Source organism: Pelophylax lessonae (genome assembly GCF_965119305.1).
Source record: "Pelophylax lessonae genome assembly, chromosome: 2".
Lineage (NCBI taxonomy): Eukaryota > Metazoa > Chordata > Amphibia > Anura > Ranidae > Pelophylax > Pelophylax lessonae.
Window position 1 is genome coordinate 383,340,347 of NC_138769.1, and position 24,188 is coordinate 383,364,534.

General features: G+C 44.0%; 1 protein-coding gene across 1 annotated transcript in view; it reads right to left on the minus strand.

Moving 5' to 3' along the window:
• The window catches only part of MMP28 (matrix metallopeptidase 28), a 133,834-nt gene that overhangs the window by 15,056 nt on the left and 94,590 nt on the right, over positions 1-24,188 (minus strand). The window contains exons 4-7 of the mRNA XM_082246699.1: positions 23,053-23,271; positions 8,061-8,303; positions 4,029-4,172; positions 2,450-2,617 (exon numbers count right to left, since the gene is read on the minus strand). Of these exons, the coding sequence (XP_082102825.1) occupies positions 2,450-2,617; positions 4,029-4,172; positions 8,061-8,303; positions 23,053-23,271 (774 nt within the window). The remainder of the gene's footprint in view (positions 1-2,449; positions 2,618-4,028; positions 4,173-8,060; positions 8,304-23,052; positions 23,272-24,188) is intronic.

The following is a 24,188-nucleotide window of genomic DNA, read 5'->3' on the forward strand; positions in this document are numbered from 1 at the left end:
TGAACAGCGTGACCTCTGTTGCTGGTATATTGTGATGGTAAGAGGACACTGCTGCCATTAACCTGCTGCTGCTAGCAGAGACTGAGCACATAGGGACTTCCCATCTAACTGGCAGCATTATTTACTGGTTAGTAGGAGTGCCGATCTCACCGCCACTGACCCAGCTGTCACTTCGCTCCGGACAGCTTGTCTTGGTAGCCGCGTGATCACGCACTAACGTGTTTCGTCATCAGACGCCCGCAGACGAAGTCGGATGGCGAAACGCGTCAGAGTGTGATCACGCGGCTACCAAGACAACCGTGTGTTACAAGGATCCCCGCAAGCGGTGAGTAGGCTGTCCGGAGCTAAGTGACTGCTGGGTCAGCGGGGGTGAGATCGGCACTTCCACTAGCCATACGGTATATCCATTACAGTGCTTGGGAACTTTGATCTAATTTAAACAGATATGCTGGGGGATTGGAGTTTTGGGTTTTAGACTAATAAACTGGATTACGCTATGAGTCTTTTGTATTTCATTTAAATGTCCGGTTGGAGAGGAGAGGAACTGTGGTGTGTGATCTGGTGCTGTCAGGGGATATCCCTGCTCTGTGTAGATTGGAGAGGCAAGGTGGATAAGCTGAGCAGCCAGGCTTTACCTATGGTTAAAAAAAGGCTTTTCCCCAATTGTTTTCCGGTAAGTTCTCCATCCTTAGGGGGAATTTTCATGAGGTGGGATGACGGAAGTCCGCATGTAATCACTGGATGATATTTAAAGGACTGCACACTCTTTTTTGTACCATCTGGGAACCTTATGAACTTTAAACAGCTCTGACATCAACTATGTCATAATAACACTCAGTCTGAGTGGAGGAACAATTATATGTGTAGCGCTGCTAATGTGGAAGTTTCAAAATTTTATATGGACAATTGAAACATTTTTATATTCCTTTATATTGGCTTTTGGAATTCACAAATGGATGAAAGGTTTATCACTGTAAAACACTTTTTGATAGATTAAAATTGCATTTTATATACAACTATATAGATCAGACCATAATGAGGGACAAATGAGGAGGAAAGAGGGACAGGGGGGACTTTGTTCCAAATGAGGGACAGTCCCTCAAAATCAGGGACAGTTGGGAGCAATGTTTTAGGTATTATTTTTCTAAATGAAAGGCTCAGACTGCTTACTATAGAAAAGAAATTACATCCTGTGTATCTCAACAACTCAAGTTTTAATTTTAACCACTTAGCGACCGCTCACCGTAGTTTTACTGCGGCAGGCAGCCGCTCCTGGGCAAAGAGACGTACTACTACGTCGCTCACTCAGGAGATTCTAGGGGGTAAGCACGTGCCGCCAGCGGCACGCTCCCACTCCCGCTCGTCAGCCGGGGAGCCAGTGCGTGTGACCGGCGGTTCCCATGGCTGCCGGCTACTCGCAATTTCCCGCCACTGACAGAGGACAGACGGCTGATGTAAACACAGCCGTCTGTCATTCTCCCTTAGATAATCACAGAGGCTATGTGATCCTGCTATATAGGATCACATGTCTCTGATGATCTCACAAGCCATGCCCCTCTACAGTTAGAATCACGCCCCTAGGGTCACATTTAACCCCTTGATCACCAGTACAGTACCCTTCCCTGCCAGTGTCATTTTTACAGTAACAGTGCATATTTTTAGCACCGATTACTGTAGTAATGTCACTGGTACCCCCAAAAGTGTTAAACATGTCAGTTAGGGGTCTGATTTGTCCGCCGCAATGTCGCAGTCCCGGGAAAAAAAAAAAAAAAAAAAAAAATCGCAGATTGCTGCCATTACTAGTAAAAAAATATAAACAATAAAAATGACATAAATCTTCCCCGTAGTTAGTAAACGCAATAACTTTTGAGCAAAACCAATAAAAATACACTTATTGCGATTTTTTTTTACCAAAAATATGTAGCAGAAAACAAATTGGCCTAAAATGTTAAAAAATGTTGATTTTTACATTTTGTTTTGAGAATTTCATATAAAAGAATGTGAAAAATATTATTTTTTCAAAATTGTCGCTCTTTTTTTGTTTATAGCGCAAAAAATTAAAAAAAAAAAAAAAAAAAAAAAAATCGCACAGGTGATCAAATACCACCAAAAGAAAGCTCTGTTTGTGGGAAAAAAGGACGTCAATTTCGTTTGGGTACGGCATCGCACGACCGCACAATTGTCCGTTAAATTCACGCAGTCCTGAATCGCAAAATAGGGCCTGGTCATTGGGCAGCCAAATCCTCTGGTCTTAAAGTGGTTAAATGCAAAAAAAGCATACTATAAGGAAATTTAGCAAAGGTTAAGATAGGCCTGTTGTGTATTGTCCTCTGATAGTGTTGTGGGTAACTAGCTCAGGTATTTTCCCTAAACGGTGTGTCTGGAAATAAAAGTTGCCAGCTCTGGAATACACAGCAACTGAACTTCAACCTTCATCATAAGTTCCCACCTTTAAAAAAATAAAATTTGCCATCTGATCCTGACACTGCTGCAGCTTCAACAAATGCTGGAAGTCTCTTCCATCTCTGCTGTGTGAGCTGGGGCCCTGAGACATTTCCATTCAAAGTCACCATCCAGTAGTGTCGGCCTTTGAAGACGTACAAGGTTTGTTTCAAATCTGTATAGCCAGAAAAAAACATAAAATTTTAGCGTCAGTGAAGTTTTAATTTAGTGAAAACACAAGATTAAAACATAGCTATAATCAAAATGTAAAAATCATATATTCATTTCCACATTGTATTTCAATTATTTCTCGCCAACTCCTGTTACTCTGAGTGAACTTAAAGAGGTTGTAAACTCGTTCAGAAAATTTTTTTTTTTTTTTTACAACCTGCAAGAGAAAGACATAATGAGCTAGTATGCATCGCATACTAGCTCATTATGAAATACTTACCTTAGAACGAGCCCCCGCCATGCCGCTCTCTTACCTGTATGATGGGCGACATGTTCAGTCGCCCGTCTTCCGGGATCGCGGCATCCGGCCATCTGATTAGCCGGAGCCGCGGTGACGTCACTCCCGCGCACGCGCGCGGGAGCCGACGGTCACGGCACGGGGCTCTGAAGGAACGGCACGATCAGCCGTTCCTTCAGAGCGCATGCGCCAGTGACGTCACTGGCTGCATTAAAGGTAAATATCTCCTAAACCGTACATGTTTAGGAGATATTTACAGTACCTATAGGTAAGCCTTATCATAGGCTTACCAATAGGTACAACTTCCTGAGGAGGGTTTACTTCCTCTTTAATAAACTTACTTCGTAAAGATCCCCACACATTTACTTTAATGAATTCTGTGACATGTGGATATGAACTGCTGCGTCACAGACTTCACAGAGCCTGCCTTACAGAGATGCTGAGAGGCGGAGTTTCAGAAGGCGGAGTCAGTACAGGAAACACTGCTTGCAGGCAAGGTACCATGGGATATGTAGTTCTTAGAAATGGGAGGAGATGAAGCAGCAAAGCATACTGGGAATTCAGGAAGTTGTAGAAAGAGATGACCAGCAGACAGGCAGAACTCACAACATCAAAGGAGATCTGTACTGGATTGTCAGAAATGACTGTTTGTATTATTACAATGCTGATGGTATAAAATGAAAGGGTATGAAATGACCATAGATTTCCTTTAAGGTAACTATTATGCTACACCGAAGATTAATCCCTGAACACATAGAGCTCCAACATCTGGTATCACTTGGTATGGCGTTCAGCCCCACCCAGCCATAGACTTTGTCAGGTTGCCTGTAGCTGAGTTTAATGCTGTGCCTGTCGCTCCTCGACCCACTGAAATGCATACAGCTGGAAAGCCCAATGTGCAAGGGGCCTAATAGAGTTCTTTCCATAAACAAAGAAAATTAATGTATTAGTGGTTTATATGTACTTTATTTTTCCCTTTTCAGCTGGCCTCTACCACATACTAAAACTTTGCATAACCTGCTGTCTTTTCACTGTGGTTTTATTGCATGCTTCTAGTCTTGTGTAATTTTTATTATAAAAGAATGAAATCTCTGCTTATAATTAGGGAAGTTCTTACCCCAAGTGACAGCGTCAAACATGGACTGGCAGTAATATGGTTTGACTGCACCATCTGTGACTCCTTTCTTTTCTTCACTCCACTCTTCAAACCTAGTGAACTGTTTCCCAGGAAGCTGCACCAGTCTGCCACTTGAGGGCGCCCCTGTCACACAAACACAATCATGATGAAAAAGCCATTTAACAGAGATTCTTTTTTATTTTGTAGTGTAAGAAAATGCCTAGTAAGAAAAGCTTAACACTAAATTTGTACTAATTCACCAGATCTACTTTCAATCAATGCCTGTTTTCCAATCTAGTTGCAGATTTCTAATATGTGTTAAAGTATTTTAAAATGTATTTAAAATGGTCAGTTCTAAGGCTTATTAGTTATCACTTCTGCCTTGCAGCGTTGTGGTGCTTGTTTCAAATCCCAGCCTAGACACTGTCTGCTTGGAGCTTGCACGTTTTCCCTGATTTTGCGTGGGTCTCCTCTGGGTACTCTGGTTTCCTCCCACACACCAAAGACATGCAGGTAGGTGAAATGGATCCTCCTTAAATTGGCCCTAGTATGTGAATGTATGTATGCGAGATAGAAACCATAGATTGTAAGCTCCCTAAAGGCAGGGACTTAAATGTACCTTTTGTAAAGCTCTGCGTAAATTAAGGGCACGATGTAAAATACTTGGAAAAAAATAAATAGGGAAAAAAAAAAAAACTATTGTAATTGAGTGTATAGAGTTGGCTCTTACAGATTGCTGGCCTAAGTGGGGTTTGTCTCCAAACAGTGGTACGTAGCATAAAATGTCATGGAGAAGAATGTGGGAAAATTGTAATAACACCTATTGCAAAAGCAAGACTGCCCCACAGTACGCTGGGAAATGTGGAGGAGTGGAGGAGACATCACATACTGAGTCTTTAACGCCAAAAGAATGAAGTCAACAGGCAATTCAGCTCTGCAGCATCTACCCATAACTGATATGTCAGATTTGGCAAGACTAGACTTCTCCTTTTATACACTAAGTTATTGGGTGTGTGCCCATTAATTTTTCATTTATATTATTTTGGTACCCTAATGTGTATGAACACTCAAAAACGTGTCTGAACCCCAGCTCACTAGAACACACATAACAAAACAAATGTGTGCTGGCTTGCAATATGTTGGGAAAAACACCTTTGGTGCCTTTTTGGTTTGTGAACTGGTTGAGGGCCCACAGAAAATATATTAAATGCAATTCACATTATTATGCCAATAAATTAACAGGGCATAATACTAGAGACTGCAGATGAGCTTTTTTATTTTTTTTAGGCTTTAATCAACTGGTTAAACAGCCAGTAAATCTAATTTTTCAACTTCTATTAACATGCCAATCTGTCCAGCAAGTGTGTCAAGAAGGCCCTTTTACACTGATGTGCTTTTGATGCGTTGGTATTGGCTTACAATGGAAGGTGCCCTTTTGGTGTGCTTTTGAAAGCCCAGCATATCTGCAGTGCGAACAGTTACATGGGAATTAATGGGGAATAGATTTCCAGCAGATTTGTTTTCACCTTGGAAAAGCGAGGCATAAGCATACCAGTGTGAAAGGGGCCTTAGAGGGTTGAGACAAACCATTTTTTCACACCGACAGGGGAGCTTACAATGGTCAGCTTTTATATAAAACCTTTATCCCGGCAGGAAAAAAAACTATTGCTGCAACTGCTTAAAAAGTGTTGTCTGTTCAACTTTAATTTTTCAGTCAAGTCTATATAAGTTTACTAGTAAATCTAGTACTACCCTCTCCCCAGACTGGCAATGCTGTTGTCCAAAAATGTCTCCATTGCTCCTCCAGTGCACTGGAGACACCCTAATGCCTAGTACACATGATGAGAATATTGGATGAATGATCGACTTTTTTTTGCATGCTAGTCTCATATCAAAACCAATAATTTACTTAAAGTTATGAAAGTACTCGTAAGGCCCCTTTCACACCTGTCCATTCTGTTTTCTGCTCAGCGGGGAATCGATCCGCTGATCCCTGCTGAGCAGGCGGATGACAGCTCCCTCTCTGCTCTGTGTGCAGAGACGGAGGTGTCAGATCCCCGCTGTCCTCTGTGGGGGAATTGGATGAGAACGGGCCGCCTGTCCATTCTCATCCAATCCGATCCGCCAGACGGATGGAAAATAGGGTTTCCATTTGTCCGGATTTGACGGACAGGATCGGATTGGATGTCAGCGGACATGTCTCCGCTGACATCCGCTGCCCCATAGAGATGCATGGGGCATCCGTTCAGATCCACCTGAAAAACTGACAGGCAGATCTGAACGGTCTGCATGTGTGAAAGGGGCCTAAAACAGAATACTAATTCGGAAGTAATGTCATGTATTCTTTCGTTTCCGGGCATGCGTGGTCTTGGTCACTCAATTTTTTTTGTATAATTATTATACTAAATTAAACAAAAATTATTTGTTCTGTTATCTTACAAGAAAATTCTTTGTGCTGGTCCTTATACAGATATTTTCGCATAAACTGTCATGATTGGCTTTCGAAAGCTGTGTGGTAGCGAATAAATTATAAGGATGATCGCTCCAAATTCGTTTTTTGTCTGATTTTCTCATCGTGTGTACCAGCCATAAGACAGGAAACTGGGTAGATCACCAGGTGAAAATAAAGAAAAAGAAAAAGCAAAATAAAAAAACATAAAAAAACGAACAAAAGGAAACAAATGCAGCGAACTTATTTAGGTAAGATGCAATAAATAAAATTAGTAACAAATATTTTGTTTTTGAATATAAAGCTGATGTTTAGGTATATATATTTTTGCATTGCTTGGACCATTATAAGTATGTATGTTCCATACCTGCCCAATCCCCATGAGAGATGGAAATCCCTCTTGTAATAGCTGCTACCACAGCTGGCTTTCTGGGTTCTGTGCTGAGCTTCTTTTTACAAAACACAGGAGGTTGCCTGCTCGGCAGAGGAGACATTCAAAAATACTTTCCATTTTCTCAATGAATGTAAAGTGTTCTCTGATTAGACAAAGTGGAGATTATGATGTAATCAAACTGCCTCTCCACCACTTCCAATCAGGGAATGGTTTGCATTCATTGAGAAGATGCAAAGCATTCTCTGAATGCGATCCAGTTGTAGTGCATTTGCAACTACTTTGGCACGATACAGTGCAATTTCAGCCCATTTAAAATGAATGCGCTCAAATCGCACTACCCTGAATCGCATGTGAATTGCACAGGATATGCCAGTCAAAGGCAATTATTGTGAACCTTAAAGTGGAGTTCCGGCCACAAAATCATGCCTTTAGATTTTATGGCATCCGCTTCCTTATCCTTACCTGAGCAAGAATTGGATATTCCCAGCTTTTTTTTTTTACTTACCTTATTACAGAGGATAATATACTCACCTTACCATCCACTTCCTCCTTCCTCGGCCACGCCGTCACTTCCTGTCCCGCAATGCATCCTGGGAGCTCTTACTCATGGCTCCCAGGATGCCATGGGCAGTGACGAAGGCGGCCGGCCGCTCCTCTCATTGCGTTATTTCCAAACAGGAAATGACGCGATGTTAGGCGGAGCACAGTGCGGACGGCGATGCTGATCGCATAGTACTGGGCATGCGCGAGATTTCGCGCTGGATTCACCGGCCTCCGCCCACTACAACCAGGAACCAGGGCAGACATTTCCCCACAACGGACTCGGCGAACCAGGACAAAGATGGCGGTGCTCAGCATAAATTTTATAAAGTAAGATTTCATGCTTGCAAAACTATTATTACACTGTATAAAACAGGATTAGTGGATGTATAGAGGTCGGAGGGTCACTGTTTGGGGGACATTAAAAAAAAAAAAGTTTCTGTGGCCGGAACTCCGCTTTAATATTACATCTTAACATAACTTGGTGTAACTTTTTGAGTCTGAAAATGTTGCTACATATATCACAAGCCACCAGCTGCATTTTCTTTTTGTTGCACTGGCAGCAAAAACAGAAGCTACTCCCAGCCACCAACCAAGTTATTTATGAGCAGTAAGATCCATGTCACACATACTTGTCAAAGAAAATTACCATAGAGATTTTGGATGGCAAAGATATCATCAAAATTCAGCACATATTCTCTGCCTAATTTTTTGTAGTATGGAGACATGAGGGCATTTTTGAAAGGTGAATGCTGAAGCCCAAGCGTATGCCCAATTTCATGTGCCAAGACAACAAACAGATTTCTGCCCTTCCCATTCAAAGACCAGTGTTCAGCATTGTCAAAGTGAGCTTCTCCTCTTCTTGGAAAAAAGGCATGAGCCAAAGCACCACCTGCCAGAAGACACAAGTCAGTTAGTGCAAATAATGTGTCTGGACAATAAGCAATGCTAGATCATCAAGCAGACCTTTCATTTATAGAACAATATAGAGTTAGGAAGCTCTGTGAAAAAATTTAAAAGGAGTTTAAAGGACTTAAGGGTCTTTTAGTACACTCAGGGCCGGACTGACCACTGGGCAGACCGGGCATATGCCCGGTGGGCCGAGGCCTCCGCCATGATCTGACAGTGTGTCAGTCAGTGTGTGTGTCCCGGCCGTTGCCGCTGCTGGCCTCTCCGCGGCCGATTCTGCTGACAGTCTGGGCCGCGTTACCGCAATCAGGCCGCCCGGCGGCCGCTGTCCCTGGCTCCCCGCCTCTCCGCGGCCGATTCCACGGAGAGTCTGGGCCGCATTACCACAATCTAGCCGCCGCTGTCCCTGACTCCACACTCCTAAGCTCCGCAGCGGCATCCAGCATAGCTGCGTAGCTCAGGAGGGGGTGGGACCGTGAACTGTCAGGTGCCTGAGACTGAAGGCCGGGGGTGGAGCTAGAGGGGCCCCTGCTTGCCTTGTTGTCGGGAAGAAGAGGGAACTTGGAAGAAGTGAACAGCACCGCACCGCACCACAGACAGAGTGACACTGACAGACAGTCTGTCTGATTGAGTGTGGACTGGAATTACTGACTGTCGACGAGACAACAATACCACCGCACCCAGGCACCCACCCACGACGACCACAGGAGCCAAGGCCTGCTGCAACAGCAACAACAAAAAGGTAAGGAAAGTGTCCACCTGCATCTCATGTCCTCCTCCGCCTGCATCCCATGTCCTCCTCCTCCTGCATCCCATGTCCTCCTCCGCCTGCATCCCATGTCCTCCTCCTCCTGCATCCCATGTCCTCCTCCTCCTGCATCCCATGTCCTCCTCCGCCTGCATCCCATGTCCTCCTCCTCCTGCATCCCATGTCCTCCTCCGCCTGCATCCCATGTCCTCCTCCTCCTGCATCCCATGTCCTCCTCCTCCTGCATCCCATGTCCTCCTCCGCCTGCATCCCATGTCCTCCTCCTCCTGCATCCCATGTCCTCCTCCTCCTGCATCCCATGTCCTCCGCCTGCATCCCATGTCCTCCTCCTGCATCCCATGTCCTCCTCCTCCTGCATCCCATGTCCTCCTCCGCCTAAATCCCATGTCCTCCTCCTCCTGCATCCCATGTCCTCCTCCTCCTGCATCCCATGTCCTCCTCCTCCTGCATCCCATGTCCTCCTCCTGCATCCCATGTCCTCCTCCTCCTGCATCCCATGTCCTCCTCCTCCTGCATCCCATGTCCTCCTCCTGCATCCCATGTCCTCCTCCTCCTGCATCCCATGTCCTCCTCCGCCTGCATCCCATGTCCTCCTCCTCCTGCATCCCATGTCCTCCTCCGCCTGCATCCCATGTCCTCCTCCGCCTGCATCCCATGTCCTCCTCCGCCTGCATCCCATGTCCTCCTCCTCCTGCATCCCATGTCCTCCTCCTCCTGCATCCCATGTCCTCCTCCGCCTGCATCCCATGTCCTCCTCCTGCATCCCATGTCCTCCGCCTGCATCCCATGTCCTCCTCCTGCATCCCATGTCCTCCTCCTGCATCCCATGTCCTCCTCCTCCTGCATCCCATGTCCTCCTCCGCCTGCATCCCATGTCCTCCTCCTCCTGCATCCCATGTCCTCCTCCTCCTGCATCCCATGTCCTCCTCCTGCATCCCATGTCCTCCTCCTCCTGCATCCCATGTCCTCCTCCGCCTGCATCCCATGTCCTCCTCCTCCTGCATCCCATGTCCTCCTCCTCCTGCATCCCATGTCCTCCTCCTCCTGCATCCCATGTCCTCCTCCTGCATCCCATGTCCTCCTCCTCCTGCATCCCATGTCCTCCTCCTCCTGCATCCCATGTCCTCCTCCTCCTGCATCCCATGTCCTCCTCCGCCTGCATCCCATGTCCTCCTCCTCCTGCATCCCATGTCCTCCTCCTCCTGCATCCCATGTCCTCCTCCTCCTGCATCCCATGTCCTCCTCCGCCTGCATCCCATGTCCTCCTCCTCCTGCATCCCATGTCCTCCGCCTGCATCCCATGTCCTCCTCCGCCTGCATCCCATGTCCTCCTCCTCCTGCATCCCATGTCCTCCTCCGCCTGCATCCCATGTCCTCCTCCTCCTGCATCCCATGTCCTCCTCCGCCTGCATCCCATGTCCTCCTCCGCCTGCATCCCATGTCCTCCTCCTCCTGCATCCCATGTCCTCCTCCTGCATCCCATGTCCTCCTCCTCCTGCATCCCATGTCCTCCTCCTCCTGCATCCCATGTCCTCCTCCTGCATCCCATGTCCTCCTCCTCCTGCATCCCATGTCCTCCTCCTCCTGCATCCCATGTCCTCCTCCTCCTGCATCCCATGTCCTCCTCCTGCATCCCATGTCCTCCTCCTGCATCCCATGTCCTCCTCCGCCTGCATCCCATGTCCTCCTCCTCCTGCATCCCATGTCCTCCTCCTCCTGCATCCCATGTCCTCCTCCGCCTGCATCCCATGTCCTCCTCCTCCTGCATCCCATGTCCTCCGCCTGCATCCCATGTCCTCCTCCTCCTGCATCCCATGTCCTCCTCCGCCTGCATCCCATGTCCTCCTCCGCCTGCATCCCATGTCCTCCTCCTCCTGCATCCCATGTCCTCCTCCGCCTGCATCCCATGTCCTCCTCCGCCTGCATCCCATGTCCTCCTCCTCCTGCATCCCATGTCCTCCGCCTGCATCCCATGTCCTCCTCCTGCATCCCATGTCCTCCTCCTCCTGCATCCCATGTCCTCCTCCTCCTGCATCCCATGTCCTCCTCCTGCATCCCATGTCCTCCTCCGCCTGCATCCCATGTCCTCCTCCGCCTGCATCCCATGTCCTCCTCCTCCTGCATCCCATGTCCTCCTCCGCCTGCATCCCATGTCCTCCTCCGCCTGCATCCCATGTCCTCCTCCTCCTGCATCCCATGTCCTCCGCCTGCATCCCATGTCCTCCTCCTGCATCCCATGTCCTCCTCCTCCTCCATCTCATGTCCTCCTCCTCCTCCATCTCATGTCCTCCTGCATCCCATGTCCTCCTCCTCCTGCATCCCATGTCCTCCTCCTCCTGCATCCCATGTCCTCCGCCTGCATCCCATGTCCTCCTCCTGCATCCCATGTCGTCCTCCTCCTGCATCCCAGGTCCTCCTCCATCTCATGTCCTCCTCCTCCTGCATCTCATGTCCTCCTCCTGCATCCCATGTCCTCCTCCTCCTGCATCCCATGTCCTCCTCCGCCTGCATCCCATGTCCTCCTCCTCCTGCATCCCATGTCCTCCGCCTGCATCCCATGTCCTCCTCCTGCATCCCATGTCCTCCTCCTCCAGCATCCCAGGTCCTCCTCCATCTCATGTCCTCCTCCTCCTGCATCCCATGTCCTCCTCCTCCTGCATCCCATGTCCTCCGCCTGCATCCCATGTCCTCCTCCTGCATCCCATGTCCTCCTCCTCCTGCATCCCAGGTCCTCCTCCATCTCATGTCCTCCTCCTCCTGCATCTCATGTCCTCCTCCTCCTGCATCTCATGTCCTCCTCCTCCTGCATCTCATGTCCTCCTCCTCCTGCATCCCATGTCCTCCTCCTCCTGCATCCCATGTCCTCCTCCTCCTCCATCCCATGTCCTCCTCCATCCCATGTCCTCCTCCATCCCATGTCCTCCTCCATCCCATGTCCTCCTCCTGCATCCCATGTCCTCCTCCTCCTCCTGCATCCCATGTCCTCCTCCTCCTCCTGCATCCCATGTCCTCCTCCTGCAACCCATGTCCTCCTCCTCCTGCATCCCATGTCCTCCTCCTCCTGTCCCATGTCCTCCTGCATCCCATGTCCTCCTCCTCCTGTCCCATGTCCTCCTGCATCCCATGTCCTCCTCCTCCAGTCCCATGTCCTCCTCCTCCAGTCCCATGTCCTCCTGCATCCCATGTCCTCGTCCTCCTCCAGTCCCATGTCCTCCTGCATCCCATGTCCTCCTCCTCCAGTCCCATCTCCTCAATCCCAGGAACATAAAGGTGAACAGTTCTAGTAAATGCCGTTCCTCCTGTCCAGGAGTGAACAGCTGGAGAACAGGGGAGGGTTGGGCCTACAGCTGTTTGTGAGGGCTAGTGAGGGGCAGGACCCCCCCCCCCCCCCCACATAGTGCCAGTCTGTGGAGAATGGAGGAACTTGCAATTGAATGGTATTGCAAGGACAGGTGGCAACCCTACCGTGTTTGGGGCCCCTCGGGACGCCTGGGCCCCCTACATGTGTATGGGCTCTACCCCCCCTGATGGCAGCCCTGTCCACAGTTTACCATATTAGTCAACGTGGCCCAACAATTTGCTGGTAAAACAGGTGCTGAGACATATCAGCAATACAGATTATTAATGAAGACATTTCATTAACACTGAAGTGCCGACACGACATTATGTAGGCAAGTGTGTGGGCCAGGCCACAGACAGAGCCTGCCGGGACCCGCTGCTGAATCTTTGAGAATCTTTGAGACCCTGTAGGGGGAGGAATACTTATACCCCCCTATTGCTGGCCAATGCTTATACCTTCTATCTCACCAATGCTTATACCCCCCTATTGCTGGCCAATGCTTATACCCTCTATTGCTGGCCCTGTGGTACATCAAATAACTAAAGGGTGAGGTTTTATGTCTCTGAAACACCCACAAAAAAACAAGAGGAGGACCCCTACTGATTGATATGCAGCAAAAAAGATTTCAATGTGCATCACTCACCATTACACATCTATTTCAGGGGAGATGGAGGCTGGTGTCTTCACAGGGGATTCTCATGTATAAATCTGTATCCTTTCCAGGTAGCCAACATGGTCTCTGTGCCATTTTATATATTAAGTCCATGTAGAAGATACCAAAGAACTTCTCACAAGGACACTCTCTGCTTCACCCACTCTTCATTATTTCATCAGTAGCCAAAAAACAGCACATTTTGAAAACAACTTGAAAGCCAACATCCATTTTAGGAAATCTGCTTTCTTGTCTCCCAGTGAAATAAAGAAGAGCGGGTGAAGGCAAGAGTGCCCCTGTGAGATGTTCTCCACCCTTCCTAATGGGGATAGATACAAGAAATAATGGACATGCCAGTAACTGCAGGTGATAGGAAATAGGAATGGATGAAAAATGTAATAAGTGAGTTTGGTGGAATTGTTTAAAGGTGAATTCCAGGTATGGCTATTTTCTATATAGGTACATTTCTCCAGCTTGGACCACGTGTCACCACTGGGATTTGTGGTTCTGGGTGGCCTCTGGCAGAGCAGTGTTCTAGTCTGGAACTTCTGGCTTAGCAGCAGGCAGGCCGCAGGCGTAAAAAACAGAAAACAGCTATACACTGTCACTGCTAGAAAACATGTGCCATGCCAGTTTGCTTGTTACATGTGATGTGACAGCCAGGTGCACATTTTCAACTTGTAAATGTGCACCTGGCTGTCACATCACATGTAACAAGCAAACTGGCATGGCACATATTTTGAGGTGTGAAGGTGCAGGAATTGGGGTGATCTGATGTGTGATGGTGCAGGAATTGGGGTGATCTGAGGTGTGATGGTGCAGGAATTGGGATGATCTGAGGTGTGAAGGTGCAGGAATTGGGGTGATCTGATGTGTGATAGTGCAGGAATTGGGGTGATCTGAGGTGTGAAGGTGCAGGAATTGGGGTGATCTGAGGTGTGATGGTGCAGGAATTGGGGTGATCTGATGTGTGATAGTGCAGGAATTGGGATGATCTGATGTGTGATAGTGCAGGAATTGGGATGATCTGAGGTGTGAAGGTGCAGGAATTGGGATGATCTGATGTGTGATAGTGCAGGAATTGGGATGATCTGAGGTGTGATAGTGCAGGAATTGGGGTGATCTGAGGTGTGATGGTGCAGGAATTGGGGTGATCTGATGTGTGATGGTGCAGGAATTGGGGAGATCTGAGGTGTGATGGTGCAGGAATTGGGGTGATCTGATGTGTGATAGTGCAGGAATTGGGGTGATCTGATTTGTGATAGTGCAGGAATTGGGGTGATCTGATTTGTGATAGTGCAGGAATTGGGGTGATCTGATGTGTGATAGTGCAGGAATTGGGGTGATCTGATTTGTGAAGGTGCAGGAATTGGGGTGATCTGAGGTGTGAAGGTGCAGGAATTGGGGTGATCTGAGGTGTGATGGTGCAGGAATTGGGGTGATCTGATTTGTGAAGGTGCAATGCTCACTTGATTTCTTACTATTATTCAAGCGGTTTACAGCAGTTACTTTATATGAAGTTGAGTTGTTTTTTATGTATCTGGCACTCCCAATTTCTTTGAAAACATTTTTCGTCACACTGTGCCTAAAAAGGTCGTCTGCCCCTTGATTAGAGTAACCCTCATCTTGTGCTGCTTCATACTATTTTTAGGATTCAACCATCAAAACAGGATTTAAAGTAAGATGAAAAAAAACGCATCATATGGCAGCTCTGATCTAAATTGGACCCAATCTATCAGATTAGACTAAAAAAGGTACCGTAATCAAATCCACACATCCTGGAACATTAAATCCTGTCATCAACCATCCCGACGAACGCCACGCCCCGCCACGCCCCAGTCACGCCCCCCCCTCCTGGGCTGCTCAGTCCAAAATGCCCGGGCCTATTTTTTGTCCCAGTCCGGGCCTGAGTACACTTGTCCTTTCATGAATCTCCCCAGGTGCAGTGCCTGGTAAAATACTTCCCTTCCTCCACATTTTAGTAATCTTCACTGTCCTCTTCTTACAGTGCCTGTGCACCATAGCCTCATTCTCTCCTATGGTTGAGTTGTATTGTGTTCGACAGCTGGGAGGCCACACAGTAAAGATTTCAGAAACAGGTAGGAAGAAAGGTGAACATATTATTATGCAGGCTGCAATCAGAAGTGAGAATAATTGAAAGAAAACTGTACTTAAAGTACCATTGTTATTTAAGCTCTTTTTGCCTAAAGTAATTAAGGGTTTAAGCCTCCGTTAGTTTTTTTGTTTTAATTCTGCTCCAGTCCGGGTGGTCGCCCCTCACTTTCTGTGCCTTGACAACACAGAAATTGAGAAGAATCATCCCTCTCCTCTTTCCCCAGGATACATACAATGCAAGGTCCATAAAGACATGGATGAGCGAGTTTGGAGTGGAGGAACTTGACTGGCCTGCACGGAGACCTTTTTTTAATATACACATTTTTTATTAATTTTCAATTCGTTGCAAACAAACGTATACAAAATTACTACCCATGTTTCCATTGTGACCTTTTCCTGCTATTTCCCCAAATCCCATGAAACCCCCCCCCCCCCCCTTTGCCTTTACCCCACTTTCCTTTTAATATGCCTCCTCTCCTATTACTTTGTTTACTTTTACTGGACTCTACCCAAATTTATGCATTTATTGGTCTTTTTGAACTCTGCCCTTTTTCTCCATTTATTCGAAAAACCTTGGACTTGTTCCTCATCTCTGCCTAAATATTCCATGTTGTATATATATTTGATTCTGTTGAGCCAATCCGTAAGGGTAGCGCTCTCTGGATCTAACCATTTCTTTGGTATCGTCCCCTTTGCTGCGTTTATCATGTTTGGAACAATCGTATTTCTATACTGCTTTTGAGGTTTATCTATTTTATGAAATAGACACCGCCACTGGTTATCTATAATGTTTATCCCTGTGATTTCCCTTATAAAATGTTGCACCTTTATCCAGTATTCCAGGATCTTAGGGCAATCCAACCAGATATGGAATATTGTGCCCTGCACATTACAGTCCCTCCAGCGCAGTTTTGACATCTCTGATTGGTGCTTATGTGCTATTACCGGTGTAATGTGCCATCTCAACATGTACTTATAGTTAATTTCAACAGTGTTAACATCCACTGCAGAATATTGTATGGCTCTCAGTATAGCATTCACTTCATGCTCTTTTAAATGCGCCCCTATCTGTTTTTCCCACGCTTCAATGAAAGGAGGTTTCGTCAGTCCAACCATCTCAGTTAACAGTTAACATGTTGTATATCGAAGATATACTATGTTTTATTTTTGTTAGTGGATTACAAAGTTTTTCCACAAGGTTCAGATCTTTCTTAGATCTGATGGGTTGAGGCAAAGATCTACAAAATGTTTTAACTGAAGATATTTCCATTCATTCAGTGTCATATTTCCTCCCCTAGTAGAGTTCATGGTATGATCCAAATATTTTAAAAAAGAATAGCGCAACCATGCAAAAGAAATGACTATCAAATATGGAGACAATCCATAAATAAAAATGGGGATTTAGTTCCACCATATGGCCATATCGTGCTCAAGCCCACCACTGCGTCAAAGTACCCCATTATCGGTGGGTCCTACACTATCCATAAAAAAGGGGTGAATCCAGCCTCTCTTACCCTTGGAGACAACACTCCTTGCTGGGAAGGTGTGCTAATGCACTGCAGGGGACTCCTCCTATATCTACTTGATAGAGGATTTTTTGCTTGTTTATTATGATCCAAATATTCCATTATGTATTAGGTCTTTTAAGGCGGGCCATACACTATACAATTTTCTTATTCAATTTCCTTTAGATTTACCTTAAACTATGTAGTGCAAGGGCCTGCCTGACTGCATACAAATTGAAAGTGTTTAGGTTTGACCCTATATTACATGGTTTTGGTAAATCTAAAGGAAAGTTGAACAAGAAAATTGTATAGTGTATGGCCAGCCTAACTGTGTTTTTTACCCAATTTCTAAATTGTTTCTCATTTCCTGGTGCAAAATTTTTTGTGCCGGCTAGTGGTATTAACAGAGAGTTTTATTCCCATTTAGCTTGCCTATGGATCATGTCCCAGACCCTGTACACAACTCTCATTATTTCATGTGTATCTTCGTGTATTTCTCTATATTTTGGTGGAATCCAAATATTATTTAATTGTGTTCCACTTAGTGTAGTTTCTATGTTAACCTATCTTTTTCGGAGTTCATTTTTATCCACTCCTAATATCTGGTGCTTCTAATTCCCCCTGTGATTTTTCTCTACTGAGTGTTGTATATTGTACTCTAGGATTTTTTCCTTGCCAAATTAACTTTAATATCAATGTTTTTATTACTTTAAAGTATACCGATGGAATAGCGATTGGTAACATTTGAAATCTGTATAGGATTTCGGGCAGTACTGTCATCTTGATTAAATTTATTTTCCCCAGCCATGTGTGATTGATATTTTTTTGATGTCTGCTTTTATTTCGTTTAGCTTGGGTAAATAGTTAACATGATAGAGGTTTTCAAATGATGGAGTTAAAAATATCCCAAGATATTTTAATTTTGATTTTGCCCAGGTGAATGAGAATTCTCTCTGTAAAGTCAGTTCTTCTGTATTACTTAGCCCACTATTCAATATTTCTGACTTTAATGGGTTTATCCTAAAATTTGATAATGCCCTATATTTCTTTAAGACTTTTATGATATTTGGGAGAGTTATTCTAGGGTTGGTAATTAAAAACAGAACATCGTCTGCATATGCTGCAACTTTGGTTTTCCTCCTGTCCGACTCTTACTAACCCTATATCTACATTTTTTCTTATTTTTTCTTACAACAGGACAAACAACATGTGCGAGAGAGGGCAGCCCTGTCTCGTCCCGTTACACATTTCAAATTTGGGTGATAAGTTATCATTTACCTTTACTGATGCTGTTGGATTTCTATACAGTGCTCTTATCCATTGGGTCATTCTCGGTCCAATACCTAGATCCCCTATTGTTTCCAGCATAAACTCCCACTCCACCCTGTCAAAAGCTTTCTCAGCGTCTATGGACAACAGGAGGGCTGGGGTGTTAAGGCCTCTAGATTTGTGGAAGAGCAATATTGCTCTGATTCTGTTGTCTTTCCCCTCTCCACCTGGAATAAATCCAGTCTGATCTGCGTAGATCCCCTCTGTCATTACGTTTAATCGAGTTGCTAAGACTTTTAGCATAATATATTTATAATTTCGTATTAGTGTTTAACATTGCTATTGGTCTGTAACTAGAGCACAAAGTTACATCTTTTCCCTCTTTAGGCATTACCGTTATGTGGGCCTGAAGCGATTCTCCTCTCATCTTCCCCCTCTCTCCTATTTCGTTCATATATGTGCAAAGTTTTGGCACTAATATTTCCTTAAACCTTCTATAGTAACGGATAGTATATCCGTCCGGGCCTGGGCTTTTCCCAGTCAGTGAATTTTATAATGCCTCGAACCTCTCTTCCTGAGAGATTGGGGTCTCTAAGGCTAATAACTTATCTGATGATATTTTAGGCAGTTTTGACTCTTTTATATATTTTTGTATCCTTTGTTTTCTATTTTGTTCTACTTCAGATGGTTTCCTTTGCCGCACGGTATATAGGGCCTTATGATATTGAAATGCTTTGGCTATATCTGTTGTTGAAAAGACCATTTCCCCCCTGCTATTTATTCCTTTTTCTATATAGTTGTTCGATTTTTCACTCTTTAAAATTCTTGCTAAATATTTTCCTGGTTTATTTCCCCACTTATATCTTTCCCAAGCGACTCTATTAAAGTTATGTCTTGTCTCTTCCTCCAGTAGCTCCCTTAGTTTATCTTTTTTTAATAGTAAGGCTTGTTGTGTCTCGCCCTCCGGGTTTTTTTATGTTTCTAATTCATGAATCTTTGTTATTATTCTGTTTATATGAGTAATTCTTTCTTCTTTTTTTTTCTCTAGAACCTATTGAGATAAGTATTCCTCGAATATATGTTTTATGGGCCTCCCAGATCGTAACTATGGGGATACCTGGGGTTTTATTGTCTGAGAAATATTGTTCTGGTTCTTTCTCTGTCTTTTTCCCCAACTTCTTCCTCCTGTATCAAACCTTCATTTGATCTCCAGATGTTTATCTTTCTATGGGAACCTGGAAGTTTTATTTCCAAAGTAACTGGGGCATGGTCAGATATAGTCATTGTCCCTATGGATGTACTGACAACTGCTTCTATCAGCCTATGTTCTATCATTATATAATCTAATCTTGAGTACATAGAGTGCACCGGGCAATGGTAGGAATAGTCCCTCACCCGAGGGTGTTGGACTCTCCAGGCATCGACCAGTTGGCAGTGAAATAGCCGTTCCTTATTGTCCTGAGTTGTCATCCTCCCATCACCTGTGCACTTGACGTACAGTCCATAAGCGGATATGTGCAGAAGTTCGAATCTCCCACTATGAAAGATTTGCCCTTTTAAAAAAGATGAGCTTATCTAATATTTATTTCAGATATTCTCGCGGGTTTTTGTTTGGGCAGTATACATTTACCAACGTGCAGTTTATATCCTGCAGTTGTCCCTTCAGAAAGTTGTATCGACCTTCTGGGTCAACCAACCTTCCCTCCAGAGAGAACCTCACATCCTCGTCCACATCAGTGCCTGACCTTACAAATAGGCTTTTGGAATGAATGGTCAAACATTTCCATAGACACTCTCCTAAACATTGTGGACAGCCTTCCCAGAAGAGTTCAAGCTGTTATAGCTGCAACGGGTGGGCCAATTCAATATTGAACCCTACGGACTAAAGCTGGATACACACTATCCAACTTTTGTGGTTAGATTTCCTTCAGATTTACCTTTTCTATGTAGTGCAAGGGCCTGCCTGATTGCATACAAATTGATAGTGTTTAGGTTTGACCTCATATTATATGGTTTTGGTAAGTCTAAAGGAAAAAGTCTTCAGAACATCTTATAGTGTGTATGGCCCATAAGACTGGGATGCCATTAAAGTTCATGTGCTTGTAAAGGCAGGCGTCCCAATACTTTTGGTAATATAGTGTATATTGAAGTTAAATTACTATAAGATTTTATGCAGCACAACTCATGGCAACACACTGTGGGGTTCACCATAGAAGGCCAGGCTGATGTAAATGGATCCTAAATGGTAAAGCAAAAGAAGTTTGATGTGGCTTAGGAGGTTAAAGGAAGAGGAAGTCAGAAAAAGGCCAAATGCAGGTTTGAAGCACTTATAATAATCAAATATATTGACTTAATTTTGTACATGTGATTATAATTAAAGCCCCTTGAATCACTAGGGAAAAGGAGCCTTGACTGATGAAAGCATGGCTCTGTGAGTGTTGACACTGCCAGCAAAAAGGTAAAGTAGTTCCAAAGTGACTGGCTTCCTAGGCACGGGGGTGATAGGGCAGGGTCTGAACTCTATTAAAACGTTACGCTGAGACAAACACTACTGACTTGAGGAACTTTAAATGTAAAGAAGGTAAAGAGTTGCCCATCCACCTGTCCTGTTTTTAGAGATGATTGCCACACCTTTATGGGCGGTTTGACCTTGCCAGTGATTGATGTTGCTTTAAAGGGCTATCCCCTTGAGTGGAAGTTGGGTCAGTCTAATGGCTGGCACTTATGGCAAGAACAGGCCTTTTAGACTAGGTCAAGTTAGTGTTCCCATGTGCTCAGATTATAACTGACTCACACTGGTTAAAGCGGAACAGATCTGAATCTGAGCACCACAAACATAAAACGCTATTTATTCATTTTTAATATTCACAGCAAAATCACCCATCTATCCATGTCTTTATGTTTCATTTTGTTGACAAATCACTTTAAAAAACACCACCCTAGCATGTCAATCCATGGCTATCTTAAGTGAGGGGAGTATCATGTACGCTGCCTAATGTATATCAAGTCATCGAAGTGCAAAAGCGCTGACGCAAATTATTCATATTCAAATATCAATAAGGTGAAAACATAATCCAAAAAAAAGTTACAAATCATATATGTATAAGATATGAGTTGCCCCAGTGATTATGTCCTTTAGGACAAAACATACGTCGGGCGGTAGGAGTAGCGGTGATGTCAGTACTTCTGCAGGGGCGCCAGACGCTGTGACAATTTGAATGCCTCTTTTAACAGATTTTATGGATGATGCGCAATGAGCTTCCTCTCTCTGTGAGCACTATGCCTTGTTTATGGGATTGAGGATTGAATACATGGTGTTGGATTGAGGAGACATGGAGAGTTCATCCATACTAGTGCACAGATCTGCCAGCGAAGTGTCATTTCATGCCTGAAGGTGGCTTGCCTATTAAAGGCGTTTTCTGACCTGCAAGGGTCAGACGCTCTGGTAAGAGGCTAATCCTCTTGCAGTGGAGCACGTTGTGGTGACCATTCACAATACAATACAATTTAGAATATATTTGTAGAATATCACACACAACAAATAATTGGTTGCTGGCACTTTCCCTAAATACACCCTATCATTTTATAAGACTTTGCACTGTTTCATTCCTATATTAGCACAGATTAATATATATGCTGTGCTTTTGCACTGTATGAATTTAGATGTTATGTATAACTTTTGTTTTTGGATTAGGTTTGCACCTTATTAATATTTAAATATTAATCATTTGGGTCAGCACTTTTACACTTTGATGACTTGATATACATTAGGCAGCATACATGATACTAACTTTAGGATTTATGGATAGCACATCAATTTTTTATCAATCATTCCATGCTTAGTGTTATGGGCAATATTTTTGATTCCAGCTGTTCCCACTTTGGTTCACTTCAATCATTTTCATATATAGGATTATCTGATTCACCAAGCACAGGAATTTTCATATTGGACCATCTTAAGTAAGGGCAGATGATTCATGTAGCATTTACTTCCTGGAATCAGACTGCCCTTAGCTCAGGCATGCAGGCAGGGGAGTGTGCTTAGCTGAAAAAGCTCCTCCTCCCCTCCTCCAGATGAAAGAAAAAGAATGAAAGAAGATTCTTGGGATGTAAGACCTTATTATTTTGGCCTAGACTAGAAACCAGGAAGCAGTTGAAGGAATGTAAAAAAAGGTTAAAGCAAGCAAATTGAAATGTATTTCCTATCTATTTACTAAGAGTGTAGCAAAAGGGTTAAAAATAGTTAATTTTGATTGAGAGAGTTTATATCTGCTTTAAGTTATGTTGGAACTTTCACTAAAGTTGTGGCCTTACCCTTTCCATCTCAATCTATCTATGTATCATGTTTGGGCAAAGGCAAACGCAGTTATGGCTTCAGGCCTATGCTTTTCAGCAGTCAAAGTCTACACAGTTAGATTTTAGCAGTGTGTTCATATTGTTAGGACTGTGTTCATATTGTTAGAGTCGACAAAATACATCCAGCATGATTGTAGAGGAAATGTGAATGACAGGCATTCCTTGGTCTAATAATGGCCATATATGCATTTCGATTTTGTTATGCAATCGATGTGCAATTTGATCAAAATTATTTAATCTAAAAATAATCAAATAGTCATAGCTTCCCTTCTGATCTATTTAAAACAGATTTGATCAAACAGAGTTAATTGGCAAGGGCAGAAAATGATTGATAATTTTGCATCGATTGTCCGCACAGAGATGAATCTGATCGAATTTCAGATTATGAGATTGCATGCTGGAAAACAGTCATGCAATCAAAAAGCTAGGATTGTATCTTCCAAATATGGATTCAAATCAGTTTCCCAAAGTGTGGCATATCAATTGAATGGGTCATAAACTAAAGATGGAATATTCCTATCAGGAGAGATTGTCGGAAAAAAAATCTATTTTTTATTGAAGCCTGGATGGCCACCATTAAAGACAGGATTAACCTGCGCTGAAATGCCCTGTGTACTCAAAGTAGAAGTAGGGAGTCTGGGTTGTCTGTATTGTGAACTAGTTTCTAGATTAATATATCACTGTGTTTCAATACCAAAGCTTACAAAAGAGTGAATGGTTTAGCACCTGGTCCATCAAATGCATGCCTGGCTCCATCATTGTGCTCTCCATCGAAGAAAGCCAGACGAATGTTTGCTGGGCCTCTTGTAACCTCAGAGAAGGTCAGCGAGGAGACATTACTCCACAATTCAAACGCTGCTTTAACTGCCTGCCTCACCTGATGCTGAGACAGGTACCATGGCCAGTTCACAATCTGATAGGTCAGCTGATGTTTGTACCATTTACCTGGAACAAGAAATACAAACACATTTATACTCTATTTTTCTGTAAATAGGGTATACAGATCAAAAATGATAGTTGTATTGACAGTTTATAAAAAAAAAAAATACACATGAAAAATTGAAGTAAAATTTACTTTTAATGACCACAGCAACCAGTTTAAATGTAGGTTTTCTAACCTGCATGAGAAAATAATCTAAGCATGTGATGGCCTGCAATGTATAATCTTTTTTTTTTTTTTTATGTTACAAACTTATTGTACAACTCCCTTTATATTTAAACTCAAGACATACATATACATGCACTAAATATGGCAAAATAAGTATTAAACACCTCCAGAGCCCTAAATGTGAGGATAGGGGAACATATCTCTAACATAAAGAAGGGGGAGGTTTCACACAACGTATCCAAGCACTTTAAAATATTTCATGATAAGAAACCTCACTCCCTGAAATTCTGGGGAATTGAACATGTCCAACCACACTGGCGAGGAGGCAACTATATTCGCCAGCTAAGTAGAAGGGAATCCTTTTGGGTCTACGAGGCCAAGGTGTTGGCACCCAGAGGTTTAAATAAGGATTTCGATCTAAATTGTTTCATTAGTAATAAATAACACCCCATCATGCATTATATGTTTTTATCTGAGACTAAAAATTTTTTTTATTTTTTTTTTTTTTTTTTTATAATATATTTTTTAAAATTTTTTTTTTTTTTTTTTTTTTTATAAATTTTAATAGCCAACATTTATTATTCCAGATTTTAGCTTATTGATGTATTTTTAATATGTGATAATTATGGTATGAGATTTTGTGATTATGTGTCTTAGCTGTTTTAATGTAAACCAGAGAGATGTCTGCGCCACCACGCGATCTCCGCAAATGTGCAATAGTAATCTGATCAATGCCCATACAATAAAATTGCCC